The sequence below is a fragment of the Pelophylax lessonae genome, assembly GCF_965119305.1.
Source record: "Pelophylax lessonae genome assembly, chromosome: 3".
Taxonomy (NCBI): domain Eukaryota; kingdom Metazoa; phylum Chordata; class Amphibia; order Anura; family Ranidae; genus Pelophylax; species Pelophylax lessonae.
The window spans coordinates 562,917,109-562,941,857 of NC_138770.1; the positions used below are offsets into that span (position 1 = coordinate 562,917,109).

General features: G+C 42.8%; 1 protein-coding gene across 2 annotated transcripts in view; it reads right to left on the bottom strand.

Moving 5' to 3' along the window:
- RALGAPA2 (Ral GTPase activating protein catalytic subunit alpha 2) overlaps positions 1-24,749 on the bottom strand; it is a 685,399-nt gene that overhangs the window by 575,611 nt on the left and 85,039 nt on the right. For both annotated transcript variants that reach the window (XM_082251348.1, XM_082251349.1), the window contains exons 2-4: positions 24,225-24,335; positions 12,319-12,368; positions 3,650-3,707 (exon numbers count right to left, since the gene is read on the bottom strand). In XM_082251348.1, coding sequence (XP_082107474.1) covers positions 3,650-3,707; positions 12,319-12,368; positions 24,225-24,335 — 219 coding nt within the window. The remainder of the gene's footprint in view (positions 1-3,649; positions 3,708-12,318; positions 12,369-24,224; positions 24,336-24,749) is intronic.

The following is a 24,749-nucleotide window of genomic DNA, read 5'->3' on the forward strand; positions in this document are numbered from 1 at the left end:
CATAGATGTAAAAATAAGCATTTTTATTTTGCTAGAAAACTACTGAAAACCCCCAAATATTAAATATTTATTTTTAGGCAGAGAGTTTCTGGGGAATAAAATGGTTGTTGCATTTTTTTTATGTTGCACGGTATTTGTGCAGCGATTTATCAAACACAAGTTTTTCTGAGTTCATAGACGGACACAGCGCTCCATGAATCATAACTACTGGGTTATATTGCCTCCTCCAGGAGTAGGACTAGGTAGAACAAAAAGCCCCTGGCTATGCCCATGGGCCACCCTCAGCTGGTATATAACCCCCCTTTCTTCTCTAGGTAATCAGTTTAGTAGCAAGCATTATTAGAAGTATCAGAACTCCATAGAGAGGTGGGTGCTGTGTCAGTTGATGAACTCAGAGAAAGGGATATTACGGTAAGTACAAATATCCAATATTCTCTTTCGTTCATCAATGGACACAGCGCTCCATAAATCAAAACTACTGGGATGTCCAAGAGCAGTGCCAAAAGGAAAATGAGGGTTGGGAAAAATAACCCAAGGCTAAACATAAGTGCCCTTAACAGGACACAGGAGCCTTAACCAGGTCACAGGAGCCCCGTCTGAAAAAAAAAAAAAAAAAAGTTTAAATAAAAACACCCCTCAAGAGGGAACAGTCCCACTTAAACAGCAGCCTGCAAAACTTTGCGGCCAAAAGAAGCATCCGCAGATGCCAAAGTATCTACCTTAAAGTTTGTTAAGGTATGCACCGACGACCAAGTGGCTGCCTTGCAAATTAGTGAAATTGATGCCTGATGACAGAAGACCCAAGAAGCACTCAGCGCCTGATTAGAATGCGCCTTGACAGGAAAAGGTGGAACCTGACCTTTAACATGTCATGCTTTGAAATTGTGTATGCCTATGGAATGGCGCCAAACTACAGGACCTAAAAAAACTCCATAGGCTATACAATAAAATGCATTGATAGGTTACCAGAGTTGCACAGGAGGTCTAGTGCTAGAATTTTTGCTCTTCCTCTGGCATTGGTGGTGATACCTCATGTGTGGTGTGATCACTGTTTACATATTCATGAATGACCTACGTGCATGTTTGCATTTGCGCATGAGTATGGGGGGGGATGGGGAGCTTTAACATTTATATTTTTTTGGCTTTATTGCTATCATCCCTTGTGATAGCATGGGCCATGGCAGGTCCTCTTTTTGTAGAGATTTGGGGACTTTTAGGCCCCCAGATCTCTCCCCTGGCCTCCAGAGGTTTGATAAGATGCTTATGCAGTAACGGCTTGTTTACATGAGACCGAAACCAGAAATGACTAAATTCTTGTTACGTCCAGTTTCTGACATCACACAGTGGGAGGAACAACTCCGTTCCTCTCACTGTTTCCCATAAAGCCGATGCCACTGGACATATCCTTACCAGGCTCCTCGATCATACGGGAGGAGCAGGAAGGGGGGGGGGGGGGGAGTTGCCTTCTGCAGCCTGTAAAAATGATCCAGCGGCTCTATAGCGGGTCAGATAACTTTTACAGAAAATAGAACCTGAGAAGAAAAAAAAACAGTAGTGGGATCATGGTTGTACCCTCAATGATGATCTAGAAATAACCACTTCAACCTTAAGCCGTTCATAAACCGCCTAAGAATGGGAGGTGGTAAAAAAATAATAATAATAAAGATAATCATAATAATATTAAATTGCACAATTTTTTTTTACAGGTAAAAAAAAAATGTGCATTTATTATTATTTTTTTTTAAACTGCAGTCTGCAAAGCAAGCATGTAGTGTCAGGCTCCTACAGCCTATTAGTATAGCCATCTGCCCATACCTCTATACGGGCAGACAGTTACAGAAGTGTAGAAAGTATCAATGAACTATGTGAGCACTCATCATTCCCCCCACAGCTCACTGAGAACTGCACACCATCTGCCGCCGTGGCAGACAAGACTTGTAGTGCATTCCTTCACAGATCGGCTTTTAAATTCTGACAGCGGAGGTGGGCAGAGGATCCTCTGCCCACAGTCACAATGGGAGATCAAGGGAGTACGAGGGGATGCTACAAGTGTTACATGTTACACCTGCACAGCAGACAAGAAGATCTGTTTTCTGTGCTTAGAAAATTGGGGAACCTCTACAAGCTGCCAGTCTGCATGCCAGAATAACAGCAAAATGGTGCCTGCACATGCGCAGTGAAGAGAATGAGGGGGGCAAGATAGTGGCAATCATCCCACAGGACCTGTAGGAAAATTTCACCTACTTCAGTCAGGCATTTCCCACACCACCCCCAACTCCCTTTCCCCCCTTCACTATATGAGTGGGGGATCTTCACGGACTAGGATCCCCCTCAGGCAGACCTCTGCCAGGATCCCCCTCAGGCAGACCTCTGCCAAGGACCTGTATAACAATCTGCAATGAGACACAAAGTACACACCATACCTAGGTGAATACCTAGTGTTGAGTCCAATGCAGCAGCAGCTTACAGGCCAATCCTTCTCATAAATTGATTCAGGGCCCAAGTACAGACAAACCCCCCCCCCCCCCCCGTATGAATCCAGAAAGCACTGATCTGGAGAAATGACACCTTCTGTTACGGTGGCTTGGTCCAGTTGGTAAAGATTTTGATATAATTACTAAAGCCATCTTCTCTCCTACAGAGATGCATCCATCATCTGGAAACACTAGCAAAAAAGAGTATCACATTGTGGAAGTTGTTATAGAGCAGCATATAACCCATCTGTTATGACTGAAGACTTGTGTCCTGTATTGTACAAGAAAGATAATGGATTTTTGGTTTACATGCGTTTTAGCCATGGCCATTTGCCAAACAGAAGAGGTGACACAGGCCAGATATAGAAAAGTAGGCAGGGAAAGATTCAAGAAGGCTTACAATTAAAAAGCATTGTTTTATATCAGTTAAGATGCATTTACCTACTGTATTAGCTTTGGTGACCAATACACATTACACTGTGTGTTTTTTCAGTGCAAATTTGAGTGGTTTAAAGGAAAAACTACAAAGATTTTGATAAATTTTATTTTAAAAAGTAAGAGTCCTAAATCTGAACTTGTAAATCAATTTTGTACTTCGAAGGAAAAAGAAAATGTATTTTAGTGAAGGTTAAAGAAGAATTTCCGGTATGGATATTTTAGACACGGTTACATCAGCTTGGCATATACCCATACCTGGCCGACTCCCCTGGAAGCTGGAAATCACTGAAGTAGACTCCCACTAGCTTCAGGGTCCTGTGCTGAGCAGCTGCCCTGCTGCAAACTGAACACAGGCAGTTGGCTCACTCAGCGCAGGCACCATTCAGAGAATGCTTTCCATTTTCTGATTGGATGGAGTGGAAAGCGTAATGTCACCGCCCTAGCTTTCCAACTCATCCAATCAAAGAACTTGTACTGAGCAGCCAACCTCCTGTGGTTAAAAATGCAGCAGGGAAGCCACTCTTAACAGGACCTGAAAGAAATGGAGTAGCGGTGTCTACTTCAGTCATTTTCAGCTTCCAGGGGGATCAGCCAGGGATGGGTATATGAATTTGTCCAAGTTATGCAACTAGGTTTAAAATATCCACACCTGGAAATCTTCTTTAATGTGTTTCAACCACGACATGACAAAAGCATAAAATAATTCTGTATTTAGGTTATTATTTCAAAATACATACCTATACTATGGTACTGCCAGCGGTAGAAAATCCTTTCAGGTAGTAGTTGTAGAATTTTCTAAATAACAAAAAAAGGTTTGTTATCCAAAAGCCTTATACTCTTTATGAAATAATAAAACAGTGAGTATCCACAAGATAAATTATAGACTTAAAAACTATTGAGCTGCTCAACACAAAATAAATTAGATGTAGATGATGAGCAAACTAGTATGAAAACAAACCTAAACGCTAAAGCGTACAGTATACACAGTTACTTATCGCCTACTTGATAAGGAATATGAAAGAAGAAAGTAGGTTCTGTACTGATTTCATTACAGGTTTGCTTTAATTTGCTCTCTCTTTAAATTGGAACTTTAGTCAGAAAATTAAGCCCTATTAGATCACCTCAGGCTGGCCCATTTTGCAGGTATAGCTATGTAAAACATTAAAAATAGGTGTATATATGGTTTAAAATCCAATAAAACATGGTTTCACCCTGCTCTCTCTCATCCTCAGTTGCTCACGATTTTTAGGCACTGCTGAATTTGTAGAGGCCGATCTGCTGACAGCCCTGAAGTGGAAATAAACTCTCCTATCCTTTACTGCCAAGGAATCTGCATCTGCTTGATCTGCAACTGTCATGATGCTGCACATGTGATCAGTTATGACACCAGCCATTTGATGGTTTTACAGTTTGGTTTAGGACACAAGCAAATATGATATGACACAAGCAAATCATGATATGATATGTTAGCAATCCTGGAACTTTTTGCAATTTTTGAAACCATTAAATCAATGGGTTTAGTTCCACTTTATGATTTACTGCTGTTCAGGGGCTCTGGGCTTCATCAAAATGGCAGCCTCCTGCAAGAAGAAAGAGGAGCAATGCTGGAGACAATTTACAGCACACACTAATTTTGGTATCATAATTATTATTGTGGAATGTGTGCTTCTTGCTAAAGAACATATTTTTTATCAAGTTGCTATGGGTAAAGTCCTGCTTTAACATGCTACAGGAATCATTTACAGAGCACCTCACAGAGTGTACTTCCTGAAACAACTTTCTCATTCTGTTTACAGTATTTATAATTACATTTATACTTACAGGACAGAGTTAAATCGGATCGGTGCTCAGGGAAAACTTTTTAGTACTGGCTTTTTGTAAGTGAGACAGCAAGGCATTTGCATTTGGGTACATTTGGAAATACCACTACAGCACTACGAAAAAAATTTCTTGGGATGGGAAAGAACTTAACAAAGGCCATAAAATGTAAACACAGTCTAGTCTACAGAGGGGTCTAGGATCTGGCTGTGCGGTGCCTGCATCAAAAGACCAGCTGAACAGACTTACAAATTAACATACAAAACAGTTTACATAAATAGAGAAGCAGCAGCATGGGTATCTGCCAGCATTGCTCATTCATCTGAGATAAATGTTTCTGTTCATAAAAAGAGGAATGTCTAATAGTACCACATATACAGTGGATATAAAAAGTCTACACACCCCTGTTAAAATGTCAGGTTTCTGTGATGTAAAAAGATGAGACAAAGATAAATCCTTTCAGAACGGTTTCCACCTTTAATGTGATCTATAAACTGTACAACTCAGTTGAACAAACTTAAATCTTTTAGGAGTATGGAAGTAAATATAAAAAAAACTAAAATAATATGGTTGCATATGTGTGCACACCCTTAAACTAATACTTTGTTGAAGCACCTTTTGATTTTATTACAGCACTCTTTTTGGGTATGAGTCTATCACATCTTGACTTGGCAATATTTGCCCACTCTTCTTTACAAAAACACTCAAAATCTGTCAGTTTGTGAGGGCATCTCCTGTGCACAGCCCTCTCTTAAGATCACCCCACAGATTTTTAATCGGATTCAGATTTGGGCTCTGGCTGGGCCATTCCAAAACTTGAATCTTCTAGTGCAGCCATTTCTTTGCCGATTTGGATGTATGCTTTGTTAGTTGCCATGCTGAAAGATGAAGTTCCTCTTCATGTTCAGCTTTGTAGAAGAAGTCCGAAGGTTTTGTGCCAATATTTGACTGGTACCGTGTTTCCCTGAAAATAAGACTTACCCCGAAAATAAGACTTATCTCTGTTTTCCAGGATGGCTGCAATATAAGCCCTACCCTGAAAATAGGCCCTAGTTAAAATCCTCGTAAAATCATGTAATCCACGCTGTAAAAGGATTATATAATGTCCAGTGTGTGCCTTTATGTAGCATGATTGTAGAAAATACCTTATTTATGGCACCGCTGGGCGCTCATGTGATCCGCCAGAGCTCTCCTCCTCCCGGCTGACATCAACGGCCCTTCCCTCTGCAGTGCTCGGAGCAGGGCTGGCGTCAGCCAGGATCTCGGCATCTCCATCAGCAGTGCTCGGAGCAGGAAAGAAGAGCTCCGGCAGGTCATGTGAATGACTGTAAATAAGGTATTTTCTATAATGTTACATAAAGTCACACACTGGACATTATACATTCCATTTTCAGAGCTGATTAAATGATTTTACAAGGACTTTTACTAGAGTTTATTTTGGGGATTACAGAGATTCCAGGGCTGACAGGAAGGGAGAGGGAGAGAGAAGACAGGGGGCAAATAAGACATCCCCCCAAAACTAGCCTGAATTATTTTTTGTAGCCGAAATTAATAGAAGACCCAGGCTTATTTTCGGGGAAACAAGGTATTTGGAACTGTTCATAATTCCCTCTACCTTGGCCCCTTGTTTCAGATGAAGAAAGATAGCCCGAAAGCATGATGCTGCCACCACCATGCTTCACTATGGGTATGGTGTTCTTTTGGTGATGTGCGGTATTGTTTTTGCGACAAACATATCTTTTGGAATTATGGCCAAAAAGTTCAACCTTGGTTTCTTCAGACCATAACACATTTTCCAACATGCTTTTGGGAGACATAAAATGTGTTTTTGCATTGAAGCACCGACTTTCCTAGATGTGGTTTAATTAACTCATACACAACATACCTACAAATTAGCCCTGTCTGTGGACAGAGAAATGTATCAAAAAACACTGATTACCTGGACACCATGGCTTGAGTGGTACACCAAATTCACCAATGGAAAATCAAAGGCCCCACCACCCCAACTGTAATTCTTATCACAACACAACAGTCTGATTCAAACTATACCTTTCAGATTTTGTCCGTAGAGAAGTAACGACTGTGGTACAGACATAATGTTTAGATCCATAGTGGGCACCTCTCTCCAGACACAGTTTGTCCCCATTTGGGGTGTCGGAGATTGAGAGCCCACATTTAGAAGCAACTTTGTTCACTGTATTCAGAATTGTTTGTACCATATACTCCTTACAAATGTTCTCTTTTTGCATTACGATCTTGTTAAGATTGTTCGCACTGCTGCATTCCCTACATATCCTTGTCCCCCCCCCCCCCTCTTTTTTTTATGTCTTGTACCTGTTGTACCATTTGAAAAAAAAACAATAAAAATGATTGAAACTAAAATGAGTTTTTGCAGAATTTAGCCGGGCTTGGATGTTTTTCTTCATAAGAAAAGGCTTCAGTCTTTCCACTCTACCCCATAGCCCAGACATATGAAGAATACAAGAGATTGTTGTCACATGTACCACACTGCCAGTACTTGCCAGATATTCCTGCGGCTCCTTTATTGTTGCTGTAGGCCTCTTGGCAGCCTCCCTGACCAGTTTTCTTCTCGTCTTTTGATCAATTTTGGAGGGGCGTCTAGCTCTTGTGCCATATTTTCTCCATTTGATGATGACTATCTTCACTGTGTATGGTATATCTAATGCCTTGGAAATTCCTTTGTACCCTTTTCCTAACTGATACCTTTTAACAATGAGCTTCCTCTGATGCTTTGGAAGCTCTCTGTGGACCATGACTGTTGTGGGATGCGACTAAGAAAATGTTAGGAAAGACCTACCAGAACAGCTGAATGTTATTTGAGGTTAATCAGGGGAACTTCAAATAATGACAGGTGTGTACTGACTCCTATTTAACATGAGTCTGAATGTGATTGCTTAATTCTGAACACAGCTACATCCCCAGTTATAAGAGGGTATGCACACCTTTTCAACTACATAATTTTTTTATTTCTACTCCCCCCCCCCCCCTTTAGGTCACATTAAAAGGTGGAAAAAGTTCTGAAATTAGCAGCGCTTTACAACATGAGGGCAGACAATACAGTTACAATGCAATTCAATACAGGAGGAATCAGAGGGCCCTGCTTGTTGGAGCTTACAATCTAGAAGGGAGGGTCAAGTGAAACAAAAGGTAATAACTGTGGGGGATTAGCTGATGGGGAAAATGAAAAACACAGTTGTTAGGTGTGGGTAGGATAGGCTTCTCTGTAGAGGAGGGTTTTTTAGGGAACGTCTAAAAGCTAATAGAGTAGGAGATAGTTGGACAGATTAGGGTAAGGAGTTCCATAGGATTGGAGAGGCTCTGGAAAAGTCCTGGAGGTGAGCATGGGAGGAGGGGACGAGGGAGCTGGACAGCAGGAGGTCTTGAGAGGAACGAAGAGCATGATTAGGTTGGTATTTTGAGACTAGGTTAGTGATGTAGCTGGGGGGGGGGCTAAATTGTGCATGGCTTTGTAAGTTGTAGTTAGTATTTTGTTTTGTTTTTTTACTTATTGTTTTATTTACTTATATTTATTTTCATAACTCCAAAAGATTAAATTAGTATACAATTACAACATCTATGTACAAAAGAAAAACAGAAAACATAATCCCTCCCCCTCCCCTTCTTACATTTTCTCCTTCTCCCCCTCTCTCCTCACTCCCTCCACTTCTATTCACCCCATTATCTCCACATACATCTTTGTTTTTTTAAATTCTACCCATTTTCCCCAGATTGTATTAAACTTCTCTAGCTGATCTTCATTACTACTCAGATATTCCATTTGCTGAATGTACTCAACTCTTTTTAACCTCTCTTAATGTGGATATTTCTGGGTCTTGCCGTTCTTTGCTGCATTTATTAAATGTGGCACCACTATGTTCCTGTATTGTTTTGTTGGTTTGTTTTGTGGAATAGGCATACCCATGGGTCGTTTTTAATCTCTTTTATATACTGCTGCACTCTTTGCCAGTACTCCCCTATCTTGGGGCAGTCCCGCCATATATGCGCCATTGTACCTTTCTGGTCACACCCTCTCCAACACCATGGAGGTTTTTCTGGTTGATAATTATTTGCTTTTTCGGGGGTTATATACCACCTTGCCAAACATTTATAGTTCATCTCTATTGAGTTTATATCAACTGCCGAATTATGAACTGCTCTCAAAACTTTGCTTAATTGTTATTTCTCCAAATACGTGCCCAATTCTTTTTCCCACTTTTCAATGTATGGCGGTATTTCCAGTCCAGCCATCTCCGTCAGTATCTTATAGATCTGAGCAGTATAATGCTTTGATCTCGTCTGTGCCTAACACAGCCATTCAAATGGAAAAGGTTCCTCTTCTGACCTAATCAGCTGAGGTAAAGCGGTTACAAAGTGTCTTAACGGGGAGTACCGCCATTCATTCAAAATCATTAGTTCCTGTTTGGGTTTTAAAACTTGATATGAACATATCTTTCCATTTTCTATTATATCCTTAATCTGTGCATTTTTATCTAATATCCACTCTCCAAAATGTGTCTTATTCCCAGGCATAAAATAATTTGTCCCCACAAGTGAGATTAATGGTGAATTGTACTCCAATTTTGCTTGTCTATAAATTACATCCCAAATCCTAAATATATTTCTGGTCAGCTCATGTGTCTTTACTCCCAAATTTCTATACTTGTGTGGTACCCATATATTACTTCCTAACCTAGCTTTACTCAGTGAAATTACAATTTTCACCCATCATTTTTCAATTTCTATTTTCCCTCACTTCACCAATCGTGATAATACTACAGCATTATAATGTCTTTTAAAATCTGGTGCCGCCAATCCCCCATGTGCTTTATCTTTAATTAATATTGAATACTGTATTCTTGGTTTCCTGTTCTGCCATATACATTTAGATATCAGTGCTTTTAGTGTTTTAAAATAATTCTGTGTGATAGATATTGGTAACATTTGGGATTTGTTAAGTATTTTCGTCACTATTGTCATTTTTACCAAAATAATCCGTTCCATCCATGAGATTGGTTTTGTCATTTTTTTAATTTCTTTTTTAATTTCATTCAATAGTGGTATATAGTTTGCTTGATATAGCTTTTTTGCTGATGCGGTTACATTTATCCCCAGATATTTTAACTCTTTATTCCGCCAGGAAAATGGAAATTCTTTTTATAAAGCTAGTGCTCTCTTATTCATGCTCATGTTTAGGATTTCTGATTTTACAGAATTTATTTTAAAATTTGATAAAGCTCCACACCTCTTCATTTCTTTTATTAGATTTGGCAAAGTAATTCTTGGATTGGATAAATAAAACAATATGTTTTCTGCATATGTTGAAACTTTGCGTTCTGCGTCTCCCCTAGCAGCAGGCGCGCGACCGGCGTAGGGCTACGTTGGTTCGCGCAGGAGGGGCTGCCTGCCGCAGTAAAACTGCGGCGGATGGTCTATGAGTGGTTAATCCTCTAACATTATATGTTAAAAAATTAAATGTCATCCTATTCTCACTCTCTCTCCACCCTCCCTCCTTTTCGCCTGGTTCTTTTTCCAATCGGATCCCTATGATCCGCGATTCTTTTTCAGGTTAATGTGGAGTGTGTTGGTTTGGAGAGCGAGAGAGGATATTCTAAGTGAGAGGTCACTCCATCCTAAGGCAAAATATGTATTCCCCCCCCCCCCCTCAAAACTCAAAAATATTGGGACTGGGGTATTTACCCTCCCCTTGGTCGGCAGATGGGCAATCACCTTCCCCAGTTCTAGGAGCGTGGGGCTCTATCAATGACACCTGTTGAGACCCCCCTCCCTCTTCTGGGTTGGGGTGCTGAGCCCTCCAGGTACCCACAAGGCTCCCAGAGATCCCCTCCTACTAGTTTACATTTTTAAATATTCCCATCCCGCATTCTCTAACTATTTCTATTCTATCTCAGACTTGAAGTTCTTAGTCCTTTAACCGTTATTCTTCTTTGAGAACTGTTGCCATTGTTCCTCATTGAATGATAAACCTTCTTTTCTTCTATTTGGCCAACCTAGCAGATCTATCGTCGGCAACTCCAGTTTTTTACAGAAATTTTGTAGTTCCTTAGGAAATGGTAATCTTGCTGAACGCCCATTTTTTCGGACCTACTAGGCATGCTGGGAATCCCCAATTATATTGGATGGTATGTTCTTGCATTAGTTTCAAAAGTGGTTTTAAAATCCTCCTTCTTTCCAACGTGCTTTGTGAGATATTCGTATAGATCTGCAGGTGTGCCTCCTCATACTTCAGTGGTGGTACTCCTCTCATCTTTCTCTATATATGTTCCTTTTCTTCATAATTGTGAAATCTCACAATTATATCTCTTGGGGCGTGTTTTGCAATGTTTTTTGCTCTTCTGACCCGTGCACCTTTTTTTTTTTTTTTTCTTTTTTTAAAGGCTTCTGTTGTTGACCTGCCTAACAATGGGATGAATATTTTTTTCACTATTAAGCCAGATCCTTAAAGGCTGGGGACTCTTCTACTAGAATCATGGTTGCCTTCTTTAATCTGCAAAACAGGGGGGCAGGATGAGGGACTCTGCAAGTGGGAGTGCCAGCGGGAAAGAGGGGAACCCGGGGTCCCAAGAAGGGGCCATTGTCAACCCCAAAACCCTCCAGGGGGAGAGGGGGGACAGCTACTCACCATACAAAGAACTAGGTGGGATCCGCTCATGACAGAACCCCTCTCCAACTATAAGGGGGGGGCTGCCGGCCAGGAGGAATGCTGCGACTCAGGCCGAGACTCGGCCGTATGGGACCTCGCGAGGCATTTAACTCGCAGACCAGCCCCCGTCCAGTGTGGCTATGTCACGGCCGACCTAGCACGGGGCTGAGGTCTGCGCGTGCTTGCTGGCCAGACTAAAGTGAGCACTGGATCTAGTAATCCAGCCTATCGCGCAGTTCATTGTAGATCCTATCGGAGAAAAAAATTGGCCAGAACCAAAGATCCCAGCAAGGAAATAGGTCCTTACTACTGACTAGGCAGACAAAAACTGAGTGGCTATAGCAGAGAGAGGGAGTATACCCCCTGGGACTGCCCATGGGTGTAGCCAGAATTTTTTTCTGCCTATGGCCCCACTCCTGTAGGGGGCAGTATAACCCAATGGTTATGAATAACAGGAGCTGTGTCCATCAATGAAGGAAAGAGAAAAAAAAATGCCTATAGTTCTACTTTTAGCAAAATATTATTGTGTAGTGGTACAAATGATACCAGGGCATTGTAAAGGTGTAAAAGTGCCTGTGCACCATTCTAATTAATTTATTAACCTGATAACCATAAGGACTCCCAACAAAAGTAATAATTGGTAGTTATTGCCAAAGTCTTTCCGCAATGTCTGATGGAAATGTCACTGAATCATTTTATAGAAAATGAAGAGAGTGTTGGGCACATTTCAGGTGTGTATTCTGGCCCGCTTTGTCCCTGCTGCTCTTCCACAGTATGCAGCAACAGTCATCAACATCCTTAATGCGCAAAATTCCTTCTCATTGAATTATCAGGGTGGGTAAAATGGCTAGCTACTTTTTCTGCATTACATTCAAATTTAAATTCACATTTTATTATATTACTTACTTCAAAAAGAAATAGGATGGAGTCCAGCTCCTCCCTTTGAGATTTATTCCCTAAAAAAAAAAAAAAAAAACATAACAGAGAATCAGCTTTGTCACAACTACATCATAGAAGTATAACCCATATTGAGATGACATAACAAACAGAAGAAAATGTAGCAAGCTGGGTAACTATTTCCAAAATAAATCTTTCTATAGCAATGCTGTATTCTTTCAGAGAAAATGTAAGTACCAGTACAAAATACTTACACCAGAGATTACACAGCAGTGGTGTAGAATGTCAGAGGGATCCTTCTCTATCTGACACTCTGAACACCACTTTTTTTTTTTTTTTTTGCTCATTGTGAGGATTCTAACACTTTCCCAACATGCACAAAACGGTTCAGGGCCTTGAGGTCCAGAATTGGACGGACCTTGCCTTTCTTTTTTGGGGACCATAAACGTGTTTGGAAAAAAAAAAAACCTTGAAACTTTTCCAATACCGGAACCGGGACAATCACTCTCTGAAGCAACAGGTCCTGAAGCACCCCGAAAAGAGCTTGCAGCTTATCCAAGGACAGACGCACATTGGAAGGAAAGAACCTTTCGTTCTATTCCGGCAAGAAGGAAATCTACCTTGTAACTGGACAGAATCACTTTTGGGACCCATTTGTTGTTCATCAAGGAGGTCCACAGGCTCGGAAACCAGCGAAAAAGTCCTCCTACCATAGGCATGGGTGAGGGCGCACCTTCATGCTGAAGGGGCCATGTCCGTGGGTCTAGAAAAACCTGATCTTGGCTTGCCAGACCAGGTTAGTTTATATCCTCCTGAAGAGGCCCTGAAAGGCTTCGAGCCCTTGTCAGTCGACCCTGAGCGACGGAAAAACTTCTTATGAGCTGAGAAGAAGAGCCCACATGGCTTGCCGGACCAGGACCACTTGGTACCTCCCGGGGAGGGCTTGAAAAGTTTGGAACCCTTGTCAGTGGCTCCTGAAGGCCGAAAAAACTTCAGAGAAGGAAGTGCCGCATCTCCGACGAGGCTCCTTGCTCATCCCCGAGCTTGTGGAAGGAAAGTACTCTTCTACCCAACTCTAAATGATGTCACCCAGGGTAGCCACAAACAAGCTTCCTCCTCCTTCTTGGAGGTTCAACACAGACCAACACTTAAGCCACAAAACACGCTGAAGTAACACTGCCAAAACGGAGAGCTTGGAAAGCAAAGGGGCTTGACAGAGAAAAAACAAACCCAGTCCCAGCAGTACCAAGCCCAGGGGACCCGAGAAGGAGGAGGGGAACCACAGGTCCGACCACCTCAGGGATACCTGCGTCCACCCCACACCGCACCAGCAGGAGAGGGGAAGCCATACTCACCAACTCAGGGATGTGGGCACCGCTCCAGACAGAACCTCTCGTCACTAAAGTGGGGGGCAAAGGCCGGGGGGGCGAGGGGAACGCTGACTGGGAGGGTGGGGAGCCCGGGAGTCCGACCATCCCAGGGAGGGGCCCAGGTCCACCCCAAAATCCTGCAGGGGTAGAGGAGGGACAGCTAATTTCCACACCAGGAACAGGGTGGGCACTGCTCCACTGTAATGTAACGTGGGTGGCTGTCAACTAGGAGGAAACGCTGTGACTCAGACTGAAGCTAATTCGTATGCGCACTCACGAGACGTTTAACTAGCAGGCCAGGCCCTGTCCAGGGGGGCTATGTCGCAGCCGACCTAGCGTGGAGCTGCGGTCTGCACGCGATCGCTGGCCAGACTGGGGGGACCCTCTGGTTCTAGATTATCCAGTCTGTCGCTCAGTCCGGCACTTGATTGTAGATCTCACAGGAACAAAATAATAAAAAGAGAAAAAAGAATTCCATTTAATAAGAAAAAATTGCCAGGACCAGCGATCCCAGTAAGGTCCTTACTCCTGAGTAGGCAGAAAAAAGTACCTATAGCAGAGAGTGGGAGTATACCCCCTGGGACTGCCCCATTGGCGTAGTCAAGTTCTTTTCTGCCTAGTGTCAATCTCCTCTAGGGGGCAGTGTAACCCACATAGTCAAGAAGATGAGGAGCTCTGTCCGTCAATGAACGAAAGAGAAACATATATAAGGTTTGGGGGTTCTCAGTAATTATCTAGCCAAAAAATGATGACTTTTACATGTAGGAGAGGAGTGCTAGAATAGGCCGGGTATGGAAGTGGATTTTTTTTTTCTTAAACTTTTTTCTTTTTTTTTTGCTTTTGAGGGGAAATGAGAGATCTGGGGCCTTTTTGACCCCAGATCTCTCAATAAAGAGGACCTGTCATTCTCATGCAAGGGATGTTTACATTCTTTGTAATAGGAAAAAAAGTGATAAAAAATTAATTATGGAACAGTGTAAAAAATAAAAAAGTAAAATAAATCAGAAAAAAAACAATAAAGCGCACAATCCATCTGCTCTCAAGTGCAGAAGCGAACGCATATATAAACAATGCTCAAACCACACCTGTAAGGTATCGTCGTGATCGTTAGAGCGAGAGCAATAATTCTAGCGCAAGACCTCCCCTGTACGTCACCTTTGGAGATTTTTAGGTTCTGTAGTTTGTCGCTATTCCACAAGCATGCGCAATTTTAAAACATGACATGTTGCTTATCTATTTACTCTGCATAACATCATCTTTCACATTATACAAAAATTAGGCTAACTTTACGGTTTTGTTTTTTTTTTCAATTTATTAAAGTGTATTTTTTCCAAAAAAATTGTGTTTGAAAGACCCCTGTGCAAATGCAGTGTGACATAAAATATCGCAACGACGCCATTTTATTTTCTAGGGTCTCTGCTAAAAATAAAATCTGAATAATGTTTGGGAGTTCTAAGTTATTTTCTAGCAAAAATACAGATTTTCGCTTGTTAACAACAAATGTCTGAAAAAGCAAGGTTTAGCATATGGTTATAGTGAGCATGGAGAGTGACTGGTGGTGGCTCACACTGAAGAAGAGGTATCACATTGGTGCACGAGGAATATTCTGCATTCTTCATTAGGGCACATTTTGAAGTTTATGAACTGTGCATTTGTTTTGCAGTATTATAGGGGTGGTGAAACCGTCTTACTGACACATTGGACTTTTTGCTTTAAATTTAAAAGTGTAAGTATAGCACTAAAATTCAAATTTATGACTAAGGCCTATGTAAGAGGCGGAAACACATCAATAACTACAGGTATTGATCCCTTTTATTGGATGGATTAAATAAAATCATACATGTTTTATTTTTGAGACATTGTGGTGCAAGTTTTTTTCCTTTTTGATTGGACTTTAGATGCCTGTGTACTGAGGCAATCCAAGCGCATGAGTCTCCATCTCATCCTGTTTATCATTGAGGGCTATTTTGGGGTAGCAGCACTATTTCAGTTGAAGTGTGAACACAATACCCCTCGTGCTACTAAAAAAAAAAATAAAACGAAAAAAAACAAAAACAAATTGCTATTACGCAAGTACCTGAGGTAAACAAAATAGATGCCATTCTCCTGGCCAGCCACCATATTATAGTAAGTCAAAATCGGCTTCAGCCTACAAATTCCTGTCAATAGACAACGCCCCTTAACGTTTCGCCCCGCCAACCTGGGCTTAATCATAGGATGGAAGGATAGAGATAGGGAGAATTTTTGCCTAATGAGGTCATCATGCCACCAGGAGAAGCGACCTGAATACTGGAGTTTGATCTCTCCCTTAAACACTTCCCCCAAATGGACGTACCTGTACATCCTTGGGTTTCAGTGGTTATACCGGGATAATGCCTGCACCTACAGGCATCATCCCGATATCATTGTTATCAGCCGGCAATTCTGAGTAAGGCAGAAGTGATGCAAGTGGCTAATTAGCCACTCCATCACTTCTGCAGGTGGTGAAAAGGGGTCCCATCCCCCTCCCGCCGCCGCCTCTCCAGGGCTCTACCGTACGATCGCGGTGCAGGGGAACAACTCGGCAGGCGGCGATGGCTGCCCTGTACAGAGAGAGAGGGGGACTGACGTAGTTTCCCTCTCTCTATAGCCCTGAAAAACGGAAGCGACAAGTAGTTTGTCACTTCCGGTTCCGCCTCTTTGTTTACATAAAGAGGACCGGTCATGGCCCGTGCTGTCAAAAGGAATGTTGTTCATCCCTTGTGATAGCAATAAAGTTAGTACGAAAAAAAAAGTGTATAAAAAAAGAAAAGTGTAAAAAAAAAAAAAAAATAATAATTGAATAAGATAAATTAAAAAAAAAAATGTAAGGCGTCACCGTGCTTACGCACAAATGCGAACGCATACCTTACTCCCGCACGCATATGTAAACGGTGCTCACACCACATATGTCAGGTATTGTCGCAAACGTCAGAGCAAGTGCAATAGTTCTAGCACCAGACCTCCTGTGCTACCTCTGTGAAAGCGTTTAAAGCGTCGCCTATTGAGAATTTCAAGAACCGTAGTTTGCCGCCTTTCCACAGGTAGATGCAATTTTAAAGCGTGACATGTTAGGTATCAATTTATTTGGCGTGACATTTTGGGCTAACTTTAGTGGTTTTTTTTTTAGTTCATAAATAAAAGTGTTTTTTTCCCAAAAAAATGTAATTCAAAAATCGCTGCGCAAATACCGTGTGACATAAAAAAATTGCAGCATCCACCATTGTATTCTATAGGGTCTCTGCTAAAAAAAAAAATGGATTTTTGTAAAATCTTACCGTAAAATCCTTTTCTCTTAGCTCATTGACAGACGTAGTCCTCGGTGATACAGCACCTTCGGGTTATGTTGCCTCCACAGGAGCAGGACTAGACAGGAAATTAAAATGCTCTGGCCACACCCTAGGGGCAGTCCCAGAGGGTATATCCTCTCTCTCTCTGCCTCAGCAAATCAGTTATGTCAAAAAGCAGTCTTTAGAGATTTTAACCCAACCCAACTCCAAAACAGAGGGGCGGGTACTACGTCTGTCAATGAGCTAAGAGAAAAGGATTTTACGGTAAGATTTTACAAAAATCCATTTTTCTCTATCGCTCATTGACAGACGTAGTCCTCGGTGATACAGCACCATCGGGACGTCCCAGAGCAGTATCACAAATGAGGGGTGGGAAAATGGAAATCAAATCCCAATCTAGAAGGCCCAACCGGTGCCAACTAGAAGTTTACAATGCTCATCCTTAATGATGAGACTCAACAAAAAAGAAATTTTTCAAACAGAAAAAAACTCTCGAGGTAGACCACCGGTCTCCTCAAATTGCGGCCTGCAAAACCTTGCGGCCAAATGAGGCATCCGCCGATGCCGTCACATCAATTTTATAGAATTTTGTAAAGGTATGTACCGACGACCAGGTGGCCGCCTTACATACCTGGACCACTGACGCCTGATGGCGAAAGGCCCAGGAAGTACTGAGCGCTCGAGTGGAGTGCGCCCTAACAGGGAACGGAGGACTCTGACCCTTAATAGAATAAGCCTGTACCACCGTCTGTCTAATCCATTTGGCAATGGTCGCGGCAGATGCAGGCAAACCCTTTCTGGGGCCATCCGTGATCACAAAAAGTGAATCCGTCTTACGGAATGATTCCGTAGCTTTCAGGTATACTCTGATTGCCCGAACCACATCCAAGGAATGCAACGCATGTTCCCGATGATGCTTGGGCTGAGGACACAAGGAAGGTAGTACAATATCTTCATTCAGATGAAAATCTGAAACCACCTTAGGAAGAAAGGATGGCTTAGGATGAAGTACTACCTTATCCCTATGAATCACTAGGTATGGGGACTGGCATGATAATGCAGCCTGTTCTGACACCCTGCGAGCAGAAGTGATAGCCACCAAGAAGGCCACCTTCTGGGATAAAGTAAACAAGGGAATATCCCTGATGTTTTCAAAGGGAGGTTCCTGTAGAACCGACAAAACTAAATTAAGATCCCAGGGCGGTAAGGGCGCGCGGACTGGTGGAGCCAGGTGCCGCACCCCCTGTTTGAAATTCCGCACCAAGGACTTGGTAGCTAAAGGTTTCTGAAAGAAGATTGCTAATGCTGAAACTTGACCCTTGATGGTGCTCAAGGCTAGCTTCTGCTCAACCCCTTGTTGCAAAAAAGCCAATATTCGAGTCACCGAATAGGTACGTGGAGGAAATCCTAAAGATTCGCACCACGCAATATAAGTCTTCCATGTGTGATAATAGACCTTGCTGGAAGTCGCTTTCCTTGCTTTAATAAGGGTAGGAATGACTGAAGCTGACAAACCTCTGTCCTTCAGTACTTGGGTCTCAATGGCCAGGCCATTAAAACCAGCGACTGTAAAGCACGATGGTAAATTGGTCCTTGAGACCACAGACACTCCCTGAGACGAAGTTCCCACGGAACGTCTGCGACTAGGCCGGCTTGACAAGGCCAGCCTAGAATTTCTAGGACCACTGGTGCTGACTGGATCTGAACCAGGCGTCCCTAGAGCTATCTGGCCCCGACCATCCGAGAAAGTCTGGTCGTTTTCTGTTCCCACACATTTATCAGATACCTGATTGCTATCAGGAAGGGTGATCTTTTCTGGTTGAACCTCAGGGACCGAAGTCACCCGGCTAGAGGCTTCTTGGCCTGTCTGGTCAACCAGATCCGATTCCTGTGGGGAATTGAGACTAATCTTAGTAAAAGGTAAAGGAAAAGATCTATTCAGGGAACGGTGACTACTGCTCCCTGTAGTACTTAAATGTTGGAAGGGAAAAATCGCACCGGTAGTAGTAGTTGATGCTCGATCTAATGTCCTGAATACCGGTGAAAACGTCCCCCCACCCTCAAACCGGGTGGGGGCGCACCTTCAGGCTGTGTACTCCTTTGCTTCGGGTTTGGCTGAGTTGGTCCTCTGTTTGTCCGACCAGCCTTTCTTGAACCCTCCTGGAGGAGTCTTGCCTTTCCCGCTTGTTCCAGCCGGGCGTGCGAACCCTTTATGGGCGGTAAAGAAAGGTCCTCGCTTGTTGCGAGGTCCCTTAGCTTTAGCAGCCTGTGGCAAAAAAGTGCTCTTGCCCCCAGTGGCATCCTTAATGATTTCATCTAGGGTGGCCCCAAATAGACGATTCCCCTGAAAGGGGAGATTCGTCAAGGTCTTTTTGGAACCTAGGTCAGCTGACCAGCATTTTAACCACAGCACACGTCTGAGGATTACCGCTGACATAGATGCATGCCCTAATAGGGGAGTAGTGTCCAAGGCTGCGTCACAGATAAACTGTAGCCCTTGTATAATCTGTTCCATCAAATCAGATGTTTCCTGGGGAATATCTTTTCCCCTAAGGTCTTGGCGTACCAATCTCGCCCATTCCGTAAGTGTCTGGGAAACTAGACCAATAACAATTACTGGTCTAAATGCTGACCCTATCAGAGAGAAGATGGTGCGGGACTCTGCTTCCATCTTTCGATCCACCGAATCCTTAAAGGACGAAGTGTCCTCCACTGGGATAACCGTGGCTTTATTCAGCCTGGAAATAGGTGGATCCACCACTGGTGGTACCGTCCATTTCTTAATGATGGATTCCTCAAACGGATAGCGTCTAGCAATACGCTTGGAAATAGTAAAGGTACGTTTAGAATGCTCCCATTCTCCTTAATCTTATTACCAAAACACTTGGGTACAGGAAAAACCTTCACCGTTTTGATGGGCTTGTTAGTACCAAAAGGAATCTCTGTATCAGTTGCTTCTGCCGGTAAAACCTCAAGTTTTAAGGTTTCCTGCACTGCCACAACTAGTGCGTCCACCAATGCTTCTTCCTGAATTATAGCGGGAGAAGAAACGTCCTCCTCACTGTCTGAGGGAGCTTTACCTGAGGTAACAGCCCTTGCAGAGGGACCTGCAACTGCAGTGACCATCTCTGAATCTGAGTCAGAGGTGTCAGATAATATAGGGGTAGGCGGGGGTCGCTTCCTTGACCCTCGTCCCTGACAGGCCGCCTCCACCCGAGCCACCATAGACTCCAAAATTGCTGTAAATGCCTCTACACTCTGTGCACCGGCGGGTCCCGTGGCCCCCTCGAGGGAAACAGGTGGGGGAATTTGTGTGGCAGGGTCCATGATTATTCCAGTAACTTCCCGGATAATATAATTCAAAAATAAAAAACTTTTTTTTTTTTTTTTTCACAGACCCCCAGCGCCACAAAAGCCCCTTAGTGTTACCTGCTAGGGATCCCTATCGATCGAGAGAGAGAGAGAGAGATAGACCCCCAGGCTCACCACTTGATGCTCAGAGTTTAACTGCAACAGGTTACAGCGCTGTCTTGACAAACAGGAAGTCTTTTTGCTGGCTGCCCAGGAAGAAAGGAGGCGGCTCCGCCCCTCTGCACGCCTTCCGGCGCCTCCCCTAGCTCCACGAGGTGTTTGGATCACCTCAAACATGGCCGCCCCCATGCTGGAGACACGAGGCTACGCCAAAATGGCGGCTCGTGCAATCCAGCAAAAAAAATGGCGGCGGCCTGTACCGAATAGCGGTGTGCTGCAGGGCACACAACACTATCTCTGCATGGGGATTTATGGCGTGGTTGGCGGTACCGGCCCTGGCAGGCCTCATGGCCGTTCGGAAGGCCTGCTATAGCTGGAGATTTGACTAGGAAGGCAGTCTACATGTCCGTGGCTTCTGACTGGTAGGTACCTTATTCTTATCACAGTAAGATTCCCAGACTGCCACTGATTACAATCTTTTAAACATGTATACAATTAGATTGTTAGCTCCCAAACCAAGCCTCCTGGCTTTTTGCACATAAAATCACACTCAAAGTAGGGGGATCTGTGCCATGTTATAGGATAGAGGGGGACTCTATCTTACCATACAGATCTATCTTACCATCACCACAAGACCCGTCAGGGGGAAAAGGGGGAACATACTACTCACCATACCGGAACCAGGCGGGCACCAACTCCTGACAGTACCCCTCTCCACCGGGGCGGGAGGGCTGTCGACCAATACGGACGCCGTGACTCATGGTCTTTGGCGTTTCAGCAAGACGTTTAACTCGCGGGGTCAGTCCCTTAATGGGACTTTGTCGCGGCCGACCCAGCGCGGAGCTATGGCCTGCACGCGCTCGTAGGCTGAACTGGGGTGACCACCGGATCTCAACATCCAGCCCGTCGCCCAGTTCAGCTTTCTTGCTTGAAGATCTCACAGGAACACTGGAGAAAAAAGCTGTCTAAAAAATCTTTTTAAGAAAAAAATCTTGCCAGGACCGAAGATCCCAGCAAGGTATCTAGGTCCTTACTCCTAACTAGACAGAAAATAACTGATTTGCTGAGGCAGAGAGAGAGAGGATATACCCTCTGGGACTGCCCCTAGGGTGTGGCCAGAGCATTTTAATTTCCTGTCTAGTCCTGCTCCTGTGGAGGCAACATAACCCGAAGGTGCTGTATCACCGAGGACTACGTCTGTCAATGAGCGATAGAGAAATAATGTTTTGGGGTTCCAAGTCATTTTTTAGCAAAAAAAAAGTAGATTTTTACAAGTGGGAGCGAAGTGTCAAAATTAGCTTGGGAAGCAAGTGGTTAAAGCGGAGTGGCACCCATTTTGATAAGTTTAGATGTATGTACTGTAATCCCCTTTAAAAATACTTTTACCAATGCATTTTTTTTGCAAGGAAATACCTTTTTTTCTTCTTTATTCATCTGCACTTCGGGGTCCAGCCGCCTATAGGCGATTACGTCCCTTGGGGATTCGCAAGGGCTGCTGGGATGTATCCCCGCAGCCCTTGCGAATCGCCTAGTGACAAAATCTCACATTATTAAACCGGCACCAGCTGTACTCGGATGTAATGCATTGAGTCCGCACTCCGCCTCCTCTCAGTGAGCTCTACAGGATGTATTGCTTTAAGTCCGCGCAACGCCCCGCCTCCTCTCAGGGAGCACGGACTGAAAGCATTACATCCCGTAGAGCTCACTGAGAGGAGGCGGGGCGGAGCGCGGACTCAATGCAATACATCCAAGTACAGCTGGTGCCGGTGTAATAATGCGAGATTTTGTCACTAGGTGATTCGCAAGGGCTGCTGGGAGCAGCCCTTGTAAATCGATGAGTGACGTAATCGCCTATAGGCGGCAGGACCCGGAAGTGCGGATGAATAAAGACGAAAAAAAGGTATTTCCTTGCAAAAAAATAAATAGTTTACATTGGTAAAAGTATTTTTGAAGGGGATTACATACATCTAAACTTATTAAAATGGGTGGAACTCCACTTTAAGGGGACATCCATTTGTAAATGTAACTTTTCGTTTTTAAGGTACTGCACTATAGAAGATTAGTGCATTGACATTGTGAGTGTATTTTAAGTTATTTTAATAAATATTTAATGCTTCTTTAAGCAGTAAAACACTATGTGCATTTTTCATTCCCATTGAGGGACATTGTTGATGGAGTGTTTGCATGGTTTATTTGATACACATTGGAATTCCTGGAGAAAAACCTGTGAGAAGGAGTTGGATAATCTGAGTGACCTATTGTGATCCATTAAAGGGGAAGGCGCATTGTTACCTATAAGGTCTAAGAGTTAAGTGGTAAAACACTATGTGCAGTTTCTATTTCTTTTAGGTGACATTGCTGGTGCAGAGTTTGCTTGGCTTATTTGATACACATTGGCATTTCTGGAGAAAAATCTGGAGAAAGGAGTTGGATACCTGGAGTAACCTATTGTGATTCCTTAAAGGGGGAGGCACATTGTGATCTTTATAAAGTCGAAAGCCCCGTACACACGCACAGATTGTTGGCCGTAAATTGTTGGCCAACGTCCGATCTGCCGATTGTAGGCTTGTTAGTATGATGCTTCAGACAACCAACTGCGAATTTTCGGCCGAAAAAAATCTGGTGTGCATGCTATAAAATTTTTGTTGGCCAACAACAGAACGGCCGATTGTTCCTCAGTCAGTACAGATTTCGGCAGACAAAAATCAGATGAGCAAGACTGGGCATGCTCAGAGAAGAAAAAACACACTGAAAGTCAACCAGAACATGACATCACTTCTGAAGTTGGTTTTTGTTGGCCAACAAAAGTCCAGTGCAAGTCTAGAGCACATTTCAACCAACAAACAACACTGGACAAAAGTTGGCCGATCTGTTGGCCAACAATCTGTGTGTGTGTACGGGGCTTTAGATTTAAGGTGAGCGCAGAGATTGACTGTTGGGTGGCTCACACTAAAGGGCCATACACACTATAAGATTTTCTAAAGACTTTTTCCTTCAGATTTACCTTTTCTATGTAGTGCAAGGGCCTGCCAGATTGCATACAAATTGAAAGTGTTTAGGTATGACCTCATATTATCTGGTTTTGGTAAATCTAAAGGAAAAAGTCTTCAGAAAATCTTATAGTGTGTATGGCCCATTAAGAGAGATCACATTGGTGCACAAGGAATATTCTGCATTCTACATTAGGGCACAATTTGAAGTTTATGAACTGTGCACTTGTTTTGCAGCATCACTATGGTGGTGAAACCTTTTTACTGATACATTGTTCTATTTGCTTTAAAACAAGTGTTTTTCTTGTATATTATACACATTTAATTACATTTGCATGCATAGATTTTTAAAAGATATTTACAATGGGTCCATTATATGTAGCACAATTCTGTTTATTATTGTAAAATTTAGGTTTTGATGTAGTGCAGCACTTTAATTATTCATTTTGAGCTGGATGAGGGAACACATTTGAGTGCTTTGCAGCAACACTTAGTGGATTGGGAGATTCATTTTATGATTATTTAGAATTGTATATTACGCAGAGTATTTCACTTTTTCTTTTTAGGATCGATTTTGCCCCCTATTCACAAAAAAGGAATGCAGTTTCACAAAAATAAAAATTGCTCTGCAAATGTACACAACAATAGTAATTAATATTTTGCCTCCATGAATACTTGACTGACAAAAGAACACAACAAAATATATATACACTTCATACTAATACACTGTGAATTATATGTAGGCATTTGCTCATACGAATACAAAGGGACATTACCTTTAACCTTTAGGCTACTTTCCAGTGTAATGAAATTTTCATAGAAGATAAAATAAATCTGAGAATAGTGCGCTTCAAAAAATTGCTTCAGTTCACCCCATTCCTGAATATCTGAAAGATAAACCGTGAAAGGATAAAATGTAGATTCAGATTATGTCATAAAGTCAATGGAGTATTTTTTGAACCATATGTATTACTGGCATACTTTAAAGAAAGTAATAATATGTAACACCAACAATCCAGAACAAGCATGCAGCAAGCAAAGTCAGAGTGAGATTAGATCTGATGCATTTGTTTTCCTTTTACCTACACCTTGCTTTCTGTATCATGGAGATTACTGTAGCAGTCTTTGTATAGAATAAATGAGTACAAGAAATAGACCCATGCAGCCCTCTCAGCTCTGGTGTAAATATGCAAATCAAACCTAAGGAGAAAGATTTTAAAGCTGAGTTGAAGGCACTGATGGTCCAAGCTACAGCACTTCATTTACGAGGAAAAAAAATAAAACATTTTTTTACAAAAAGT